A 22,775-nucleotide genomic window follows, 5' to 3' on the forward strand; every position below is an offset into this window, starting at 1 on the left:
AATTAAATGTCAACTTACAGTAATAATGTGTGGTTATCAAATGGTAATTGTCATATTTTATATTAGGATATTTTATGAATTTTACTGTGTGTACTATACATCAATATTTTAATTTCAGAAATTGTCAATTTTTAACCATATTTTTTTGGTGAAGTATTGTAATTATTCTTGTTTGTAATTCATACGTTCTACTCTTCATTCTTTCATTCATTTGGTAATCATTCATGTCTTATGATTTGTTTTATTTATGTTTTATAAATGTATAGGTAATGTAAACCTATTTCCTATATTTAGTATTCACAGTGCATTGACATAAACATTAATTTTAGTACAAGAGCGAAGAAGAAGAAGACCACATCTTAGTGATGATACATTACTTATTTAGTTGTCTTTAAAGGGATCAGGGGTGTAGGGGAGGATGTAAATCTATGCAATAATTTGTGTGTAATAAGTGTCTGACCTTGATTCATATTTTGTGATACTAACTTTTATTATATCAAAAACAATAATTGTTATTTAAAAAATAATTCAATTTTTTTTTTTAACCTGTACGTTCATTGTTCATGTCATGTGAATACAACTTTAGATAATTCATTTATGCTAATAAAAGCCTCAATGTTTAAAATATTCTCATTCTGATTATTTCATACTGTTTATGCCTATCTTAGTAAGTGCCAACAATTTGTGAAATTATTTTCAACATGCTATGCATTAGCCAACTATTAATTTATAGTAATTTTAAAATGAAATTTAATATATATAATATTTACTAATAATATTTCTAGTTAAATTTAATTTACTAATATAAAATGTAGATTCTTGGGTATGTTATAACCAAGAACAAGATAAATAGATATGCTAGCAGAGACTTAATAAACATAAATGCTAATGCTGTTAGCTGTAAGGCATGCAGTATATTGATCAATCTATAGTACACATAGTGCAATTTAACATGTTACATATTATTACTACAGTATAGAGAATGCTTATTAAAATTGATAATTCTACAGCTGGTCACACTATTATGAAAGTTATTAGAATTTACATACAAAATATGCCTTTATCCTACTGTACTAACTAACCCAGGTTCTTGGCTTCAAATACTGTACTGTCAGATGTCAGGATTTTTTCCCAAGACAACTCCACTCCCAAACACATTTTTAGGACTTGTTTTATAGACATGGTAAATACAGAATGAACTATCATGCCTATATTTTGTGGTTTGTGTATATAGTAGGACAAGGTATAACAAATTGTTGAGTATAGAAATCTGTGTCAAGAAGATGGAATCCTAAAGTTTTTGTATGTTATGTTTTAGGTCGTTCGCCATGGCTTTCCGTTTGAACCTATAGCGATGGCATATGATCTAAAGTAATTGTATGTTATGTTTTAGGTTGTTCGCCATGGCTTTCCATTTGACAGCGATGGCATATGATCTAAAGTAATTGTATGTTATGTTTCAGGTTGTTCGCCATGGCTTTCCATTTGACAGCGATGGCATATGATCTAAAGTAATTGTATGTTATGTTTCAGGTTGTTCGCCATGGCTTTCCGTTTGAACCGACGGCGATGGCATATGATCCAGTCCAGAACATTCTGGCCATTGGAACCAAAAATGGTTCCCTAAGGATGTATCCTTTACTTAAAATCGTTAAACTTAGTGTCTTTAAAATAACTGAGAATGATTTACAGTAATGATGAGTATTTTTATTAATTTTGGTAATCAAAGGGATGTTCTGTTTATCACCGCGTGACTTTGGTATAAAAAAAGTATGTGTGCTTAAATTTGGTAGAATTGCTTTAAGATGATGTGGTACTTCTTTACACTGTCTTAACTTATGTTGTTTTTTTCTTTTATAAACTAAACAAGTTTTTTTCTGGCTATTAAAAGTTGTGTTCGTTAGAGTTAGGAGCAAAATTTGGATCCCATAATTTAAAAAAAAAACAGTCAAGCAAAAGCCCATTGACTCGAAGAAAGTGGATTTCTGGGTAAATGTAAATATCTTTTTTATAAGTGGAATCATTATTTTGGTTAATTTGTTTGCCAAAAGTGAATGACTATACATATTACAACTATCAATGTAATGTATCTATGTATCTATATATATAATGTATGTTTCATGTTATAATATTTGTGTTTTTTTTAAATTTATCTTTTTGACTTTATTATTCATTACTAAATGTCATTCATTCATTTATTTACACAAAGCAAAATTCAAAATGTGAAAAATGTAAAGTAATTATTTCTATACAAAAAATAAAATGAAATGTACATTAAATGGTTTATGAGGAATGATTGGCATTAAATATTAAAAAAACCCATAAGAAGCCAAATATTAGTAAATGATTTACAGGAAATCCAAATTGTAATAATTTATTAACACATGGCTTATGTTTAAAGCGTTACGGCGAATGTTTTTTATTTTGTTATCTAACTTGTTGACAAATCTTTCAACGGCTAATTATCAAATAATCCGATATTAAACAGAACCAGATAAAATGGCACAATCATGGTTGATAACATTTGCATTATAACGTACAGCATCAGCAGCCATTAGATGCGGACTGGGTAGTGAGTAAACCTTAGTGCTGCTAAGCACAGCAGCGCTGTCATCGTCGTTCTGATACAGCTAGTATTACAGTATTCATTCTAATTAGTGAATTATTTAGCATTGAAGTACTGTGCAGTAGTAGCAGCAGCCAAGAATTGTGTCTTTATTTAAGCTTTGGTTTGCAGCTAGTGAATCGTGACCACTTAGTCATTCCTGTAACATTACCAAGTAGTCTTACCATTTTGCTACGACGATGGATAATATAAATCTGTTGATAGTTATTTAAATATCATTGAATAAATGTAGTTCTTATAATCTACATACATTTTATTTAAACACTAACCTGTACAATTCCTACAATATTTAGTTTTTACCATTTTGCCACGATGATGGCTGATCTGTTGATAGATATTTAAATATCATTGAATAAATGTACTGTTAGTTCTTATAATCTACATACATTTTATTATATCCACTAACCTTTACAATTCCTACAATATTTCATTTATTAATATCTGAATAATATCCAGTTTAAAGTATGTCAGGTAATACTTAAAAATGACCAAACACACAAAGCATCTACTAACTCAATACTCTTTTATTAATAATATGCAAAGTGTCAAATTTTCAAGCAGAATTTATAAGAAGAAAAGAATGTGTTCTCGATTTCAAAATCAATAATTAATATATTTGACTGGCCTTAAATAGTTATGTTACCATTCATTCTTTTGGTCTGCCCCAACAATCACCAAAATGGAGAATATAATTTAATTTGGTTTTACACAAGGACTGGCATTATATTATTATGTTTAGTTTTGTCTATTACTAATTACGTTGAATCATTATATATCATAATATCAGCAATAAGAAAACAAACAAGGATTTAATTCCTGCAATATACAACAGTTGAATATTCTTTTAAATTCTAATTAAGCACATTAAAGCTGTTAGCCTGTCTTTATACTTTTTACTTTAAAGCACCTCATGATTCAACGAATCGTAATTAGAATTTCTAAGTTGATCCCTAAAACTTAGCGTTTTCACTGTTTTTCGTCTCTGAATAGCTAATGCTTTCTGATCTAAAGGCTTGTTTTCACTGTTTTTCGTCTCTGAATAGCTAATGCTTTCTGATCTAAAGGCTTGGTAAAAGACAACTTTCAATATGTTCTTTTTCTTTGATTGAGAGTAATTTTTTTTTGCATTGATACTATCATAAGCACTAGTAGCAGCATTGATTAATTGATTGAGATATAGTTATTGTATTAGCATAGTAGTGACTGATTATCTTGTGTGACTTGCGCAAATATCAGTGTACAAATTACATTTAAATCTTCTGTTTTACATTCTGTACAGTATTTGTAAGAGAACAGAGTCCTACACATATTGCCATAAACATACTGTGTTTGTATAGGCACATACTGTACATATTGTTTCCAATGTAGTAGAGAAACAAATTATTAATATTACCATGCTTATTGTATTAATTTTGTCTCTGATTAATGATGCCCCAAACTGATGATGTCCCAAACTGATGATGTACATTTATGTAGTTAGTGTACAAGTTTTCCTCCTTCTGCTCCAATCCTCCTCCCTTCTCCTCCTCAACCCTCCCCCTCTTCCACCTCAACCCCTACATATAGTGAGTGTACAAGTTTTCTTCCTCCTCCTTCCTTCTCCTCCTCCACCTCCTCTTCTACCCCTTCCTCCTCTGCGCCTTCCTCCTCCACCCCTTCCTCCTCCACCCCCTCTTCCCTCTTCCGCATTTGTGCGCTAGTTGTATTAAAGAACATAATCGTGGAGTTAAATTTAAAAACAACAAAATTAAGCACTTGAAGAATGGTTGTATACTTAGTATCATTAGTAGTAATATGATAGGGGTTTTTAGTCAAGGACCATCTGTTTGTCTCAGTAGTTTGTTTTTCTATTGATTTTATTGATTTCTTGATTTCGATATCAACCCACGCATCTAAACACACTAGTGATTGTTTGCCCTGTAAATGTCTATATACTAGGATATGACATTATCATTTATAAATTATATATTAGTTTAATTTATATCTTGTATAATTTTGAACAGTTTTTAAAATTTATTTTGATATAAATAACATTTAATTAACATGTTTAATCACCTGGTTTCCTTGGAATATAAAATATACTCTTTTGCTTTTGATGTTTTTTTTTTAAATGAAAATGTTTGTTTTTAGTGACATTTATCAAACTACAATATATAGGGTGTACCCTATTGTTTATTTATTTTTTAAATTCAATTTCCTTGTTTTCCTTGTTTTCTGTGTACAACTATATCAAACTAGTTTGTGCCTAAATATGGTAGTGATATGACATCATCATGTCCATATATGGGCACATGACATTTTTTGTCACAAAGTTTGTTTAGACAGAGCGCAAGGCTTAAATATATTAAAAATATTTTACTTTTAAACATTTAATAGAGGTTATTTATAATAATGTGGAATGCTGTAGAATTCATAAGATTTTAGAGGAGGCCTTTCACTCAACATTTGCTAATTCAGTATAAATAATTTGAATGTTAGGAATGTTTAATGAGGAGTTGTATACAAGCTATGAATCAGTTCCTTGCTACCAACATGAAATAATGGTTTGAAATGCTTCAACCAAACTTTTCTTTTCACATCCATGATAAAGAATCCACTTTTGAATATGATTTGTAGTGTTAAGGTATGGTTTAGTCTTTAGTAAATTATGTTAGGGTGAACATTTGATTTATTCATTCATTTCCTTTTTTTCGGATAGTAGTATCCATACAAATCATACAAAAATATATACTGTAAAGGCGTAGAGTACATACTATACATACCCTCTTTCAGTCATGGGAAGGACGGTCTGTTACATTTTCAATTTCCTTTTAACTTTGTGATCAATGTAGATGTTGGTCTTTCTCTTGGATGTCTTACTTTTCTGTTCATTTTTAATGTCATTTTTTTGCAGAAACCTCCTTGGAAAGTCTTCACATGTTTTCATACTATATATTATTATTCCTTTAAAAATATTAGATGGGTTTCTTTTTTTCCATAATAGAAGTAAAAATCTTCATGTGCTTGGCTAGTTAGACTAAAATACTATCAATTTCGATACTGGTCTTGTCAGCAAAGGGCAAAGGTCAGTTCGAACCTTACAAGCTTGTATAGTTCACCTAAATGAATACTTCAGTAAATTTAGGACACGTATGACATATTGTGTAATGATCCAGACTACAGATACACAGTCTACCCGTGGGTCTACCGACAGATAACATAATTTTGATCAGTGACTGAACCTTATGTGCAAACACCTTGTAATATTGACTTAATATATTTATCAGTCAACCCAATTCAAAACACTTGATGTGTGTACACACGCATTGATTGCATGTATAAGGGCTTGGCTTCTTCTCTTCTAACCACTAAACCTGTCAACAATTATTTTTGATATTATCATAAATCCTGCCATGTTGTTAACCTGTAGTGTATGTGAATATGTTGTTTTTCCAATTTTTTAAAAATAATTGTCACTGACTTTTTTCTTCCTTTTAGATCGTCAGTCACACAACACATACAACTAAAAAAGCTACCATATTTTTTATTTGTAGGCCTACTGTAGTTTAAACAGTATTAACTATTATTGTAATTCTATGCCAATTATAATGAGATGTATTATTATTGATTGCTATACGACTACTACTATATTTTTTTAGCACAAACTTCCACGTAAAATGAAACTTATTATTATTATTACTTCCTAGAAATATAAAAAAAAAACATTAAAGAAAACCGGATGTCAGGGACAACATTCTCTTGAAGCTGATTCTAACCTCATTAACATATTAACTCAAAAACTAATTTTAAACTTGAATACCAGTTTTACCATCTTAGTTTAAAATTTAATTTTTTTTTTTAATAAACCGGAATAAATGTGTAAAATGTAAAACTGTAAAATCATCCTTTATTTCAAATAAAAGCATAATAATGTAACAAACATCCTAGGTCACAGCTTGGATGACCAAGCATATACAGGGCAAGACAAGACAACAAACACAAAGCACTTTAATAAGAAGGTAAAAATAGTAGAAAATCCAAAAGGCATCAAATTCGGATTGTTATAAAAAATTACAATACTGTATACAATACATTCTAGTACTGTACAGTAGTCGCTGAAAATCCTAGTAGTGGTAATATTTTATGACTTACTTTTTATGCCTGTCACATTATAATGAATACAAATATTAGGATGAATGTTTGAAATATATGTCACAAAATTGTAATGTATAATTTGACCCAGACACAAATTTGTCATGAAATGCTACTTTAAACCGTATACAGTAGTATAATTCATCTGATTCGGTTCAATAGTAACTCTTATTCTACCGTCGATCAATATCCTAGTATTAGCAATATCATTAGTAGAACAAGTAAATGTATAGCATGCGATCATCTATTGCACTCGCCCGCTACACACGCTGGATCGCCATTGACTCCGATAAGCTTTAAAATAACGCTTGACCCTACTCTAAGTAGACTGATTGTAATTTGAATATTGTGATAATTACATTTTGTGACTTAAGGTGTTTAATTCGAGAGCATTCACTTCTCTTTTGTAGTTTTGTATTTGTTTTTATTTCACATGGAATTTCAAAATATATGGTATTATAATATTATTGTACAAATGTGTACATACTTATTATTATGTGTGTTTATAATCTGTTGTTTAGCACTTATCATTATATTCTTTACAACTTACACCAGATAACTTATTACATGATATTTACTTAATTGAAGCAGATTATGACAATAATACAGTCCATTTTTCTAAGAATATGAATTTTTTTAAGTGGTATCATTTAAAATAGACATTATTAAACATTATACATTATGATTTAAATCATGTTGAAATATTGTTAAAATCTTATCATTTTAAAATACTCTATATAAACCCATCTTGTATTTCCTAATAATATCCCATCATGTAAACAAAACATTTGAATTAATTAATAATAATTTTTTTTAAGCCAATACATTATTTTCACTATGTCATTATAATTATATCAATGTTGTAAAAATTGTGTAATTCTAAAATACTCTATAATAAGCCCATCTTGTGTTTTCTTACATGATAATAGCCCATCTTGTAATTGCCTTTATTCTTAATATTGAAACTTATTTCTTAAACTTAATTGGTATTTCAACTCGGGCATTAGCCATAATCTGAATATTAAACAAAAATCAATAAATAATGTATATGTATATTGAAAACATGCATTACCCAAGGAAAGATGTTTTCAATTTGTTAAGGCGTGTTGTATTCAAAAAATTGTTTACAATTATATAACAACTGTTGGAAATTGCATCAAAGTTGAGCGTAAAAAATAAGGGTACTATCACTTTCATGGCCCTAAACACATTTGTAGCTTTTAATTCTGGCATTAAATTCTATCGATTATATATTTTGCTATCTATCCTTTTGCTTGTTGAATTACATTTTTTTCCTGTAAAATGAGCTGATCAAATTCAATCTTTTTATTGCATGAGACAATCGATCTTTAAAATGTAAAATATCGTAGACATATCTATTGATAGTTTATGGCTGGAAACATAACCGCAATTTTTGCATCTTTATTTTGTACAGTAGTACAGAGAACGCTGTAATACATATTTTTTCATCAAAATTTTGGAATTATGAACAATAAATCTTTCTTCCTTATGGTATCATCTCTGGCTGCTACCTTATTATATCTTCTTTTTTTTTTAATTTAAAATTCATATAAACAAACTACATTTTAAAACCTGTATTCTTATTTAGAATCAGATTAAAACGAAAAAATAAAGCTCAAAGTATGTTTAGTTTACTTATCGGTAAATTTTTGTGGAGCGTGATTAGGCAAAGTCGAAACCTACTCACATCAAACCACCCACACAGTGTACGTAGGTCAATAACTAAGTGTTTATTACCTAGCTCCTACAGAAATGACACTCTCGTATTCTAGGTTTTCATTTATTTAATTCATTTTAATTCAATTCAACAACATTTTTTCAATAATAGTAAGACCAATAATACAAGAAGAATAAACAACAAGAAACAGTAATACAATACAAAAACAAGAAAAGGTAAATAATACAAAAAGTTGGATTAGAATATCATTTTCATATTGACAATTAGAGTATTAGTTTATTTATATTTAAGATATTTTCTTTTTTTTATCTGTATAATTTAAATAAATTATTTATTTGCTTGATATCTGCTTACAACCGTTATAAATTTGATGTAATTGCGTACCATATGGCACTGATGTGTGTATCATTAACTGTGATGAAAACATTTAAACTGATATGTTATTGTTACTATACAATCACTTATTACTATTTTGGAATATTTGGGTGTTTGTGTATTTTTCTATTTGTTATAAACAAAGTGTTATATTATGCATGCTTGTGTATCAATATTACACAGAAACAAAAAGCCTATGAAAGATCTATGCTGTTTGATTATTATTCCCGACAACGACGACGACCAAAGCTACGTTAGTTGTGTTGATGAGGTTGTGCGTTGAAGCGGAACACATTCACTATCCTCCCTTCACTCTGCTAATGCTTTCTTCATACACAGCAGACTAAAGCATAGAAAATGGCTGACTATGTGTATTAAGTCATACTCTACATTATCTCCTTAAAGATGATGTCTGCTTTGTTATTCTACCTACTAATCATTTATTATTACCTTTTTCAATATTTAAAAACAAGGTATATAGAGTAAATATTAATTTGCTGTTATAAACCTTTCCATGATTCAAGAACATATGATTTCAAACCCCAATAATTAATTGTTCCAACAATATCTTTTGTATGATTAAGCCATAATTTGTTATATAGTTTTCAAAATACATTCACATTGTGGTACAGCTAATAAGAACAACAATTTTTAATATTTAGAAGATATCGACATATAAATTGTTCATTTCATTTGGTATTCCAGATGATGTATAGAATGTTAATGAATTGATATTTCAACTAATTATTAATGATAGTATGGTAGATACAGTAGCATAGCGCAATTAATTGATTTGCCATCCTATTACTATGATTATGCTAATACTCAATTCAATTAGTTGTACTTAGTATAATCTCATTAGCTTGTTATACCTTAATGATAATAAAAATTGCCTTTGGATATCTTTTATATTCCACAAATTATTAAATTTATTTGGATTGAATATTAGAAAAATAGTATAGTAAATACAGAATACAATTTGTGTTTTTAAACTGGCCTGTGTGAAATAATATGGCGATTCAGTAGCAATTCCTTGTACTTTTATTTTATCATAATTAATAATTCCATCACTTAGTCTAACCCTGAACTCTATGTTATGTAATGTGCACATTGTTTGTGAAAATAATCCGCTAAAACCACTTTTATAATCAGTAAAATTTAGAAAGAAAAACTAATGAATTCAACTTTTATACACAGTATTAAAATCAACTTATTATGATGTGTATGTGATTAGATTTATAGCGTTGAAAATAAACTACAGCTGGAACCCACGTTAATGTTTTTGGCACTGTGGCCCATTATTAGGGGGTGTCCCAGAGGTATTGTATTTAATCTATAGTACGTTGAACTCTGGATTGAGCTATGGTAATTTTATGTTAATGTAGTGTCTGTGCAGTTAACAGCAGTTGGACTAATACTGCTAGTAATCTAGGTCTTGTACGGTTCATTAGATCATCTAAGGTGCATCTAATGGATTTTAACTTTATTAGAAAAAAAATGATGGCGGACTATATCCAGAGCTTTAAAAAGAACAAAATGTTTTACTATATTTGATCAGCGTATTAAAATAATGTTAGTATGACATGCTAACTGTCACAGTCATGTGTTTACATGCCTGATGTGTTAATACAATAATTAGCACATTAATGTTAATATGTTTCATTTATTGTTTTCAAAGCTTAGATACAGTGGGGTAACGCATAGGCCTGAAGCCCCTGGTTTTTACCCTTTTTCGACATATTTTAAAGCCTGTTTTTTTCTCTGAGCACTGCTCAGTGTCCCCCATAAGCTTTGGGGCCCCTGGGTTTAGCCAGTGAGCGCTCATAGCCGTTATGCCACTGCTTAGATACAGTAGCTTACCACATAATATAAATTGAAGTTAATACTTTATAAATTAATTCCAAAACATTTTTTTGTGTGTGCATGTAGAAAATAACCGTGTGAATGAAAGATTGAATACTTCTTCCTTAACAAGATACTTATAGATTTGGACAACCAGGTGTAGATTGCCACGAGAGACATGATAGTGACGTGGCCATTATTCAAATTATGTTCCTCATCAATGAGGTAAGTTTAGTAATCTAAACATCTTTATAGATCCAAGATTATAAATAAGAATAGTGTATCCCAGTATTGCTTTCATAGTTACTGTACACACTTAAACACCATATCAATAATTATAATAAATCATTTTAAATTTCTACAACTTCAATAATTTTTTTTATTTAAAAAAAGCATTAAGTTTAATCATTAAGTTCTTAGTTCTTATTATAATTATGACATATCAAAGGCAGCTTGTTCTTCTGTTGTCTGCCCTTCTTTCTGTATCTTTCATTGCACTGATGATGATGTTCGGCGTAATAACGAAACATGTTTGCAAACAATTTTGTCATTAAATTAAGTTTATTATTATTGTTTGTTATTTTATTATGCTGTCGGAAGTTCGGCAACATTATTCACATCACCTTAAACAATTTGGTGTCAATCAAGGACTTACGAAAGTTGTAAAGATCTCGAAAAAATCTGTAAAAATCTTGAAAAAATCCGTAAAAGCAGCAGCTGATATAAATTACTATTTAATATATTATTATTAATGATAAAATATCTAGATATTTTATTTTAAAATTATTATTTATGATGAATTTATTTCAGGGTGCTCTTGTTACTGTGTGTGCTGATAACAGTCTCAACATGTGGAACTTGCGGCAGAAGAGGCCTGCTATATTACACTCTCTCAAATTCAATAAAGAAATGTAATTATACTCCTTATATGTCAAACAAATGTATTAATTGACACTAGGTATACTATATGACGATATTTGGTGGGCGCTGTTTGAACTTGGTACCCCGCCCACTTCCGCCCCCACCTGAAGTGTATCCATGATTAATTATTATTACACAACTATACCTAACCATACCTTAGAAAAACCCACACAGCACGACTAAATATTATTATTGTTATTACACAAATGTGCGTAACATTTCTTCTTAAATGCATGTGTCTGTCTCTTTATTATAAAGTAATAGAGACTTGACTAATATACCTAACTTATATCTTAGACAAACCCACACAGCACGACTAAATATTATTATTGTTATTACACAAATGTGCATAACATTTCTTCTTAAATGCATGTGTCTGTCTCTTTATTATAAAGTAATAGAGACTTGACTAATATACCTAACTTATATCTTAGACAAACCCACACAGCACGACTAAATATTATTATTGTTATTACATAAATGTGCGTAACATTTCTTCTTAAATGCATGTGTCTGTCTCTTTATTATAAAGTAATAGAGACTTGACTAATATACCTAACTTATATCTTAGACAAACCCACACAGCACGACTAAATATTATTATTGTTATTACATAAATGTGCGTAACATTTCTTCTTAAATGCATGTGTCTGTCTCTTTATTATAAAGTAATAGAGACTTGACTAATATACCTAACTTATATCTTAGACAAACCCACACAGCACGACTAAATATTATTATTGTTATTACACAAATGTGCATAACATTTCTTCTTTACATGCATGTCTCTGTCTCTTATAAAGTAATAAAGACTTGGATATTGAGGCAACTTAATTCCACGAAGGCAACTTTGTTCATATTATTATACCATGTATATTGTCAGCTTAATATTACAATAACAACCACCCATAGTATCCTATACCATTTCCATACAAAAATCAATTTATTCCAGGGAAACTAATATGATGATTATGTTTTGATTGCACAGTCCACTTACCATTGCAAGCAAAATTATCAATTTACCTGAATAAAAATTAGATTTCCTTTTGCCAATTATTGTAAACTATATTGGTATAGAAGATAATTGTTTATTTGTTGTTATTGTTTCTTAATGGCACTCTGCATTTAGTCATTAAGCGTCCATTTCAGGTTTAATCAAGACAGTTAAATTCTAATTTTTCTGTAGATTATTATTTTGAAAAGGTTCCCATTGTCTTATCAAAAAAAAAAAAAGTGATGTGTCCATATATGGACATGATGATGTCGTATCACTACCATATTTGGGCACGTCACACTTTTTTTTTGTCAAACTAGTTTGATAGTGTAAACAGAGTTGAAATTGAAAAAAAAATATTGTAAAAATGTAAATGTTTATTTTTTTTTCAACATTACATTATAAATTTGATATAACGCTCTTAGAATGAAACCATTATCAAAAGCGCTGTATCGTAATTATGTTCCATAAACTTGTTGGAAAGGAAACGTTTTTTTCAACATGGCCTTATAAGTATCACTGAACATGAAGGGGGTAAGTAAGAACATCACAAAACAATCTTTTTTTTTCTTCTTTGCAGCATCACATATTGTCACATTCCATTTCAAAGTAAATGGTTTTATATTGGAACAGAAAGAGGCAACATTCACATTGCTAACATTGAGACATTCACTCTATCAGGATATGTTATCAACTGGAATAAAGCCATAGAATTGTAAGTCATATAAAATCTTTTGATTCATATAAAATATTTGCGTACCTCACAAAAAAATGGTAAAATTATTAAAGACCCCTTCCCTGCAATTTTGGACGTTTTTTGGAAAATAATACATATATATCACTTTAAAAACCTTAAACCATGTCATTCCTTGTCTTAAATGTAGGTTTTATGGTAAATTATGATAAAAAGTCAGAAACAATGCACTAGCTCGCGGCGATCGACCTCTCGTAGACGGTCTCAGGCCTAGCCTAGCTAGGCTTAGTTTTGTAGGCCTAGCTGGTAAACATCGGTAACGTACGAACATCGTACGCTAGAAATATACCTAGCCTGACGTTGTATAGTTGCTGAATTAATTGTCTTTCTATTTTTACCAGACTCCGTTGATACAAATTGGGGAAAACCCGGTATTTTCGCTGAAAAGTTAGGAGTCTTCCATTTGTTTTGGCCTCACGATCGATCGAAAAGTGGGCGAATTACAGGAGAAAAACAAAAATATCAATCCGCGCGCAATGCATTTTGGGATTTATAGCGGGCCGCTATAATTATTAGAATCGACTTATTTTTCACATTTTTAACCATTTAAAGACGAAAAAAGTTATCGCAATAGGACCATATAGTATTATTTTTACATTAAATATAGTTTGTGATCTTAAATTAGATCTTAAAACGTAGGGAAGGGGGCTTTAACTATAGTCATTCACTCTATCAGGATATGTTATCAACTGGTATAAAGCCTTAGATTTGTAAGTCATACGTATACTTCTGATTCATATAAAATATTTGTATACCTCACAACAAAATGGTAAAATTATTAAGCCATAGAATTGTAAGTGATATATTAGTTTTGATTCAAATAATTGCATAACAAAATGGTAAAATTATTAACTATATAAAAAGACTTTTGATGCTTTAAGTAGAAACATAAACATATGACTCATGTCAATATGACACATGATTCAATTGAAGAAGAAAGTTGGGTTGTTCTCAAAAAAGACATAACAAATATGTATACACTTCTTTTTCCTCCTTATTTCCTTCCCTCTCATATCCTACTTCTTTCTCTCTCCTCATTCTTCTACCTCTTGGTAAAGAATAGGAAATAAATATACTTTTTGTGCTGTCTAATTTTAAACATTTTGGTTGAATTAACAATTTATGTCCTATGCATTCCTGATTTTTATTCATTTTTTTTCATTCAATTCTTATAATTTAGTATTATGTTTTTCTTTCATTGTGACTGTTAAAATTTATATTCCAAATGATGTAAGTTCACAGAAATTAAATATTGAATTTGATACATTTTTCTGAATTATATGGTTTTGGCATAAGTATTTGTTTTATGCACCTTGCTTGATACCCTATGCTTGGGTTTATTTCGGTTAAGGGGAAAAGATTATATCTGGGTAACAATGAAGCTAGCAGCAATATGTGGTTGGTTTTGTGTGCACATTTCATATTATAATTCTGGAAAGAGGGTTTAGTTTGTTTTTTTGGTTTTTTAGTTTGGTTTTTAATGGTACACTGGGCAATCCCAAGTAACACAGATTGAATGTATAAACAGTTCTGGTTTTTGATATACGATTATGTATTTGAGCTTGCTATTATTATACACATTATGGTCTTAAACTAACACAAAATAATGTTAATGCTTAATATTCATTGTAACACTGACCCTTACAAGTTAGTTAGTTAGTCTGAATTTGAACAGATAATGCTGGTAATACTACATACAGGGACGGATCCAAGGGGGTGCCCAGCCCAATTTTAATGCAAAAGTAAATTAAGATCAGCCCTTCATTTCACCATTTTTAGGCCCTGAGCCCACCCTATTTCAAAATCCTGATCCGCCACTGAAATACTTAAAATCTACAAGTATATTTAATTTTTCTTATTTCTGCTGAAATATAGCCATTTTATAGACAACCTTTATGATATTCTCAGGACATGAACTTAATATTTATGAGTATCTAGAATGTCACATCAAGCTGTTTGTGTGAAGTATATCTTTCTTTATTACAGATCCCGTAAGACATTACCAGGTCCAGTTATTCACTTAAGTGATTGCCCTACTGATCAAAACAAGGTATGCTTATTCTTGCTTGTAGCCTGCTGAAATTGATGTTATATTTTAAAGCTCTGTCTACACTATCAAACTTTATGTGACCAAAAAATGTGATGTGCCCTTATATGGACAGGATGATGTCGTATCACTACCATATTTAAGCATATCCTACCATATTTGGGCACGTCACACTTTTTTTTGTCAAGCTAGTTTGATAGTGTAGACAGCTTAAAAATGTCTTTGATATTCTTTTGTGAGAGTACAGTACACCTTTATTCATGCTCTTTGCTTTGATCACACATAATTATTTCGCTTTAAATGAAAGACTTGTCTTGAAAGAGTTGGCAGCCATTGATTGAATCAATTATTGTATTTTTTTAAAATTTATGCTTTTAAATGATTTTATAGTTGTTGATTGGCTTTGAATCTGGTACTGCTGTAATCTGGGACCTCCGTACCAAAGCAGCTGAGAATCGTTTTAATGGAGCTCAGCCGATACGCTCAATAAGCTGGCACTTTGAGGGACGTCAGTTTATGTGCAGCCATACAGATGGCTCGTTAAGCTGTTGGGATATCAAGTCTCCTTCTAAGCCAATCAGCGTCACTTATCCACATGGTAAGCAGGAGTTCAATTTCTCTTTATTTATCTCATAAACAAACAAAACACATGACAAAAAAGGAGTAAAACAAATTAAAAAAAAATGAAAGGGACTTCGAGGAAACCACAAGGGGCTTGTGATAGAAGGCCAACTAAAAACTAGTTACATTAAGATACCGTTAAAAAAAATTGCTGAATAGACCATGACAGGATCAACAGGGAACGTGCATCGTTAGGGAATACCATTTAGAACAAAAAAAATTAATACTAAAGAATCACTGACGGGTTTGAATAAAGAACGATTTTTAGTTTTACAATGTTTTAACTTTTTCTTTTTTTTGTAACCAGGGAAAGTAGCAGTGAAAGGTGGTAAGCCAGTAGACCCATGTGCACCAATTATGAAGGTGGAATGGAAATCTGCTAAATTAGGGTAAAGTATTCTCTTTTTACATAGCATAGTAGTCATTTGCACAATTACCAGGTATCCTACCTTAAGCTCTGTCTACACTATCAAACTTTATGTGACAAAAAAATGTGATATGCCAATATATGGACACAATGATGTCATATCACTACCATATTTAGACACATCGCACTTTTTTTGTCAAACTCGTTTGATAGTGTAGACAGAGCTTAAGACAGAACAGTGACACTCTGAAGCATGAAATAATAATGATGATGATAATGAATTATAGCAAAATATAAAATCAAATTTATTTTATTCCTTAATTTCAGTGAGCCTTATGTCATATTCTCTGGTGGTTTATGCCAAGAGAAGGGGGGAACAGGAACCCCTTGTGTGACCATAATTCAGGGCAAGAATACCACAGTTCTTGAGATGGAGTATCCGGTCATTGACTTTGTAAGCCTGTGTGAAACACCATGGCCAAGTGGTAAGTACATACTTAGTTGCATCTTACTTGTTTGTTAAAGGATTAATTAGCAAGAAATCATTTATTGAAGCATTAAAATGGAAATCCGTTGATTTATAAATGTTTGTTTTTGTTTAGCTGAGAACCAAGACCCTCATGCCATACTAGTGCTGTTGAACAATGACCTAGTAGTGATTGACCTCATGTCACCAGGGTAAGTACGCTTCTCGCTTCTCTTTTTCTTTTCAAGTGATAAGAATTAGGAAATATACCAATGAGGCCAACTCTTCTAACACTGAACACCTTTGGCTGACCTAATATATCTGTTTTTCAATTCATGGTATTTCAAATGTGTTTTTGATAAATGAAATAGAATAAATTTAGTTTTGGAAGATTTTAAGTTGAGTCCAGTATTGGTATAATATACTCATCTCTGTTTAATGTGTAGATATCCATGTTTTGAGAACCCATATCCAATGGACTTACATGAATCACCTGTGACATGTGTACAATACTTTGCTGATTGTCCTGCTGATCTGATACCTGTCCTCTACTCTGCCGGATCCAACAGTAGCAGAAAAAAGACATCTTATAGTAAAAAGGTCAGTCTAAAATCAGTTCAATTGTTAACTATGATCTGTGGCAAAAGAAAATTAATTAAGTGTGGTACTAATGAAGTACTAAACTTTATTTTTTATCGACAGAATTGGCCAATAAAAGGTGGACAATGGGGCACTGGTGGAAGTAGTGACCAAGAGATCATTATTACTGGGTAAACATTCATGTAATATGTTAAAATGACAAATAATTGTACATAAAGATGTTCCATGAATGATGATATAAACCCTTTCAGCAATTTACTGTTACTACACCATTGTATTTTTCTTGACTAACATTAATTACATGGTATACCCAACAGATGAACTTTCATAGATAAAATATATTAATAAAATGCAATATTAAGGAAGGTTGTATCTGTCCACCTCATCACCTTTGGTTTGTAAAAAGTATTGAATATATAATTAATTTTAATCAATTTGTTTGTTTTTGTATCAAGCCATGCAGATGGATCATTGAAATTCTGGGATGCATCCCAAGGTAAGCATTGACATTGTTATAGTTTAAAAGTGTACCCAGCAAGTTATCTTCACAGGGACTAAATCTCTGTCTACACTATCAAACTAGTTTGACAAAAATAAGAGTGACTAAATTGTTATATTATAGAATTTCAATCAAATGTTTTTACAGTGACATTACAAGTACTCTACAAATTAAAAACAGCCAAGGTTTTTGAAAGAGGCAAACAGCATAAGAGTCTGGATGGTGATGAGGAACCGTATGCTGTACAGAAAATCACCATGTGCCCTGACAGTCGCATTCTGTTAGTAGCTGGTGCCAGTGGCCACTTACTGCTCTATAGATTCAGTAAGCTGGAGGCATCTTGTGAGATTACGGTGAGTATGTCTTTCTCATATTCTGGTCTTTTTCTCTTCTTTCCTGCTCTGGCAAATAACACAAATGAGTATCTGTTTATCCACTGGTAAGAGGCACTCATAGACTACTAATGCCACCATTGGTTTGTGTAATATATCTTTCTTACAGTCAGGTTGGCTGTTTACTTCACTCTAATTGATGTAGTGGCACTGTATCTTGATAGTTGACATGCTTGCTTTCCAACCCACAGTTCAAATCCTAGTTTTTCTGAAGACCATTACAGTGGCATTTACTGAAGTCTCATATGAGACTTGGTTTAGAAAGCATGGGTTTCCCAGTCAACTCATTAGAGGAGATGGTTATCTCTCTCACTGGATTGAAGAATTTAAAAAGAAAAAAACAGATTGATCTAGTGTATTTTGATAGGATTTTATAATTATTTATTTTGATTAATAAATTTCTGGCCAGAGTTTGGAAATATCAATTGTGTACGAAGTAGAGGATCCAGATACACCTGAGACAGAACTACCACCGATGCCAACTCCAAACTCGCTCAAGCGTAACACAAGTACCCTCAGCGCTGAGAGCACAGCGGGTCTTTCAAACAACGTACCACCACCAGCAGCCCCACCAAGTCCAAACCCCAGCACCGGTGCTCATAAACCAAGTACCAGCTCTGGGGAAGGTATGCGAGATGGTGTTCCGAATCTGAAAGTAAAATCAGGCCTTCAGAAATATACAATGGGATATCAACCAGACCTTTGCTGTCAATTACTTTGGACCGAAGGAGAACCACCGCCGCTTGTAACATGCCTTCAAATTAACTCATTCTACGGTTTGTAAGTGGACGTTTCTTATTTACATTTATGAATATTCATAACTATTTACATTTCTTAAATATTACTATACTACTTGCTATATTACTATTGCTTTTTAATATTTATATGGCGACATATGGTCACTGTAGTGTGATGATGAAATAAGATAAAATAAAAAATGAAAAAACTATTTTTGAAAACTATATGTTGTATAATCATATTACTGAGTACTGTGAATTGGTTTAGATTTTGAGCTTCAATCACATTTTTTTTATTATAACTGTGTTGTATACTCATTCAGAATTGCGTTTGGTACTGTGAATGGTCTTGTAATTGTGGATTACATACAGAAGACCTGCTTACTTCACATGGGTACGCCAAATCTTTACGGCTCCGCTGACCCGTATCAGCGCACTCCGAGGTCACCTAAGAAACCCAAAGTTCCACAAAGTCTTGGAGATATTGTTGAACAACTGACGGATTCAGAACGGTCAAGACAAGCTACAGGTGCAGTAGCTGCAGCTGAACAGGTCAGTTAACTAATGGTCAAAAACATGCATTGAATCAACTGAACATTTCTCTGTTTTTGTTTTTTTTTTTTTTTTGGTGCACACTGTAACTTCATATACTGGGTATAATGTGTTATTGCATAATTTATACTCTTAAGCTCTGTGGCAAAATATGTGTCCATATATGGACATGATGTCATATCACTACCATATTTGGGCATACCACTACCATATTTGGGCACATCACCGTTTGTGAGTGTAGACAGAGTTTAAGGTAAGATACAATTTGATTGATCTAATTATTAGCAGTAAATATCATTTGTTTTTTAATTTGTTTTAGCCAAATGGAATTTGCGTCAGTCCAACTGGTAACAACTCAAAGAAGATGAAATCTGTGACTGATGGTAAACTAACTAGGAGTAAGTCTCAAACTTCATCCCGAAGAGTGACCAAAACACAATCGAATCCATGCGACACAGGAGCTAATGGGGATAGAGATAAGGACAGTGCGGATGCTAGCGGAGTTGGAGGAATATTTAGCGGCCTCTTAAGTCAGTCACGCAGTACATTTTCCTTATTTGGAAGTCAAGGTCTCACCCTCCAGTTTGTCCAATATTATCTTCATTTTTCATTTTCATTTCATTTTTTGAAAGAAAACCAAAACATTTTTTCATTCAAAATATTTTTTGTTAATTTTCGCCAAAAAAACGTTTCATTTCAAACGCATGTGCCATGTCTTGATCAAAAGAGAAAGAAAAACAACATTAAAAGAATATACAAGAAATAAAACAGGAAAAAAAAAACAGCAAAGCACATCTATCGGTCAATACATTACTATCTTATATACATCTTGCATTTTGCAAAAATTCTTGCATGCATATTATATTAATTGACCTGATCTTGAATGACATGACCTTGAATCAATCTTTTGTTGGCATTTATATTGGATTATTAATTTAAATATTTGAATGCTGTGTAATAATATGAAATTATGAATAAATTTAGTTGTATTGGAATAATAAAAATGTCTCATAAATACAAACATTTCAAATAAAAACTATAAAACACATATTAAACACTTTTGGTGAAAAGAATTTAATTTGTACACATATTATGTTGATTCAAGTAATGATTTTGAAATATATATATATACTTTTTTTTCAACGTAATAATTAAGCCTTTTGTAATACCTTATAATTATTGTAAACTGATTTATATAAGTATGATATATAATACTGAATTAACAGCTTAGAACTAACAGTATAACATAATGCTTGTTCGTACTCAAACTTAAATATAATAATAATAATGTAATATTATAATTATAGAATTGGTCTAATTATAATATGCAATAGCTTGCATTGTACAGTGTAGCATTAATAGCATCTTATTCTATTATAATAACACATTCAACATACAGAAATCACTCTCATTACTATTATATATTAATCTCATTCTATAGCATGTGGCATTTTACATTATTGCGCTTTATAAATCATTTTTATGGTATTCATTTTTTAGGCATGCAAACCATTCATTTTTATTTTTTACTTTTCAATTGAATTTATATATCTTCTATATTTCATTTTTTTTTAATTATATAATTCTCTAACTTAGAATTTTAATTTTGAATCAATACATATAGAAAAGGTTAATCTCTAAAGCATTAAAATAATAATTCAAACATCGGTAAAACTATAAATTAAATATTTTTTTCAAGCTGCTTTCCTTTTTTATCGCTTAATCTTTTAATTTGCTTTTTTGAAGACAAAAATATTTTCGCAGATTTATATTTTGCTTTTACCATGCAGTCATTTCAGTACCATTTCAAGATGTATTGTCTGAATTATGACTAATTTAAACTGTTCAATCATTAATATAATAATAATAATATCTAAGGTTGATTTAATCACCTTATTTCAATAAATTCTTGTAAAGCTCTGTCTACACTATCAAACTTTATGTGACAACAAAATGTAATATGCCCATATATGGATATGGTGATGTCATATCACTATCACATTTGAGCACATCACACTAGTTTGTTAGTGTAGACAGAGCTTAAGGATTGAGCAGGGTAAACTATATGACAGACAATACTTCTTATCACAAATAATGATACAGTAAATCTTCATCTCAGTGGCAGCAAGATGGCACCTATGCTTTAACATGGTTACTTTCTCTTCTTCACCGTCAATATTGATGAATGAAGATAATTTGCATAACTGGAGGGAACTTTGATTATTCCATGCACTATAATAACTGGAGTCCTTTCACCTGTGTCTGTATATTCCTTATCACTGTTTTGGCTTTTTCCACAATTTGCTATGTTGGCATTAAGACTGGTAAAACACTTGGAATTCTCCTTATTTGTCCACTCTGTCTCCGTCTTCGTCGTCGCTTCTTCCTCTGTTATTATCCACTAATATTGGATGTACTATTTGCACTATTACATTTTATTGCAAATGTTGTACCCATATTTGGTTACTGTCTTTCCATTTATGGTCATTTTACTAATATGGGTATATTACAGTTTGTAATGATTTATAATAATAGTATGAAACTGCTATATAAGGCTTATCTACAGTTGAAACTTTGTCTTTATTTTTACTGCTTGTAGGCTAACAATAGAGACAGGTTGTAGATTCTGCCTCTTTTATTCATCACACATCTATTAACAAATTCATCTCTTTAATATTAACAACAACATTGTAATCTGAAAGATTTACACTAGCTGAGCAGCAGCTGCTGCAAGTCTTCTTTCAACCATCTAATGAATGTTGGTTCAATCTCTCTCAATGTTATCAAGTTTTTCAAGCTTTCTGCATATCTATTTTTTGATATCAACATTTTATATATCTATCTATAAGCTTTACTTACTTTTGCTGTTATAGCATTGAGATGGAGTAACCTTTGATGTGTTATTCTATACAGTACATACAATATTATACGCTTCTTGTTTTGTATACCAATTTTCCTTATTAAATAGTCCTAATACTTTGTTCCCATTAGAGACGCAACACGAGGAAGTAACGCAACATAAATGATTTGACCAATCACAAGCAATGGATTATTCAAACTGTCGCTTGTCATTGGTCACCTCGCTTGTGTTGTGTCTGTGTACTTGCGTTGCATCCTAGTGGGAATCAAGCTTTAGGAGTGATACTGAAGTG

General features: G+C 30.9%; 1 protein-coding gene across 7 annotated transcripts in view; it reads left to right on the forward strand.

Annotated features, from left to right (window-relative positions):
- LOC144849070 (syntaxin-binding protein 5-like) overlaps nt 1–22,775 on the forward strand; it is a 34,108-nt gene that overhangs the window by 593 nt on the left and 10,740 nt on the right. For 3 of the 7 annotated variants that reach the window (XR_013613947.1, XM_078706044.1, XM_078706048.1), the window contains exons 2-17: nt 1,534–1,631; nt 10,817–10,898; nt 11,484–11,584; nt 13,169–13,303; nt 15,329–15,392; nt 15,780–15,987; nt 16,318–16,399; nt 16,705–16,862; nt 16,980–17,055; nt 17,290–17,443; nt 17,546–17,613; nt 17,899–17,939; nt 18,090–18,295; nt 18,744–19,114; nt 19,395–19,623; nt 19,943–20,192. Coding sequence is in view for 6 of the 7 variants with exons in the window: in XM_078706044.1 (XP_078562170.1) it covers nt 1,534–1,631; nt 10,817–10,898; nt 11,484–11,584; nt 13,169–13,303; nt 15,329–15,392; nt 15,780–15,987; nt 16,318–16,399; nt 16,705–16,862; nt 16,980–17,055; nt 17,290–17,443; nt 17,546–17,613; nt 17,899–17,939; nt 18,090–18,295; nt 18,744–19,114; nt 19,395–19,623; nt 19,943–20,192 (2,323 nt within the window). In the remaining variant the exon portion in view is untranslated. The remainder of the gene's footprint in view (nt 1–1,533; nt 1,632–10,816; nt 10,899–11,483; nt 11,585–13,168; nt 13,304–15,328; nt 15,393–15,779; nt 15,988–16,317; nt 16,400–16,704; nt 16,863–16,979; nt 17,056–17,289; nt 17,444–17,545; nt 17,614–17,898; nt 17,940–18,089; nt 18,296–18,743; nt 19,115–19,394; nt 19,624–19,942; nt 20,193–22,775) is intronic. The other 4 variants (XM_078706045.1, XM_078706050.1, XM_078706047.1 and 1 more) reach the window with 3 other exon arrangements.

The sequence above is a fragment of the Antedon bifida genome, chromosome 7 (assembly GCF_963402885.1).
Source record: "Antedon bifida chromosome 7, ecAntBifi1.1, whole genome shotgun sequence".
In the NCBI taxonomy this organism is placed as follows: Eukaryota; Metazoa; Echinodermata; class Crinoidea; order Comatulida; family Antedonidae; genus Antedon; species Antedon bifida.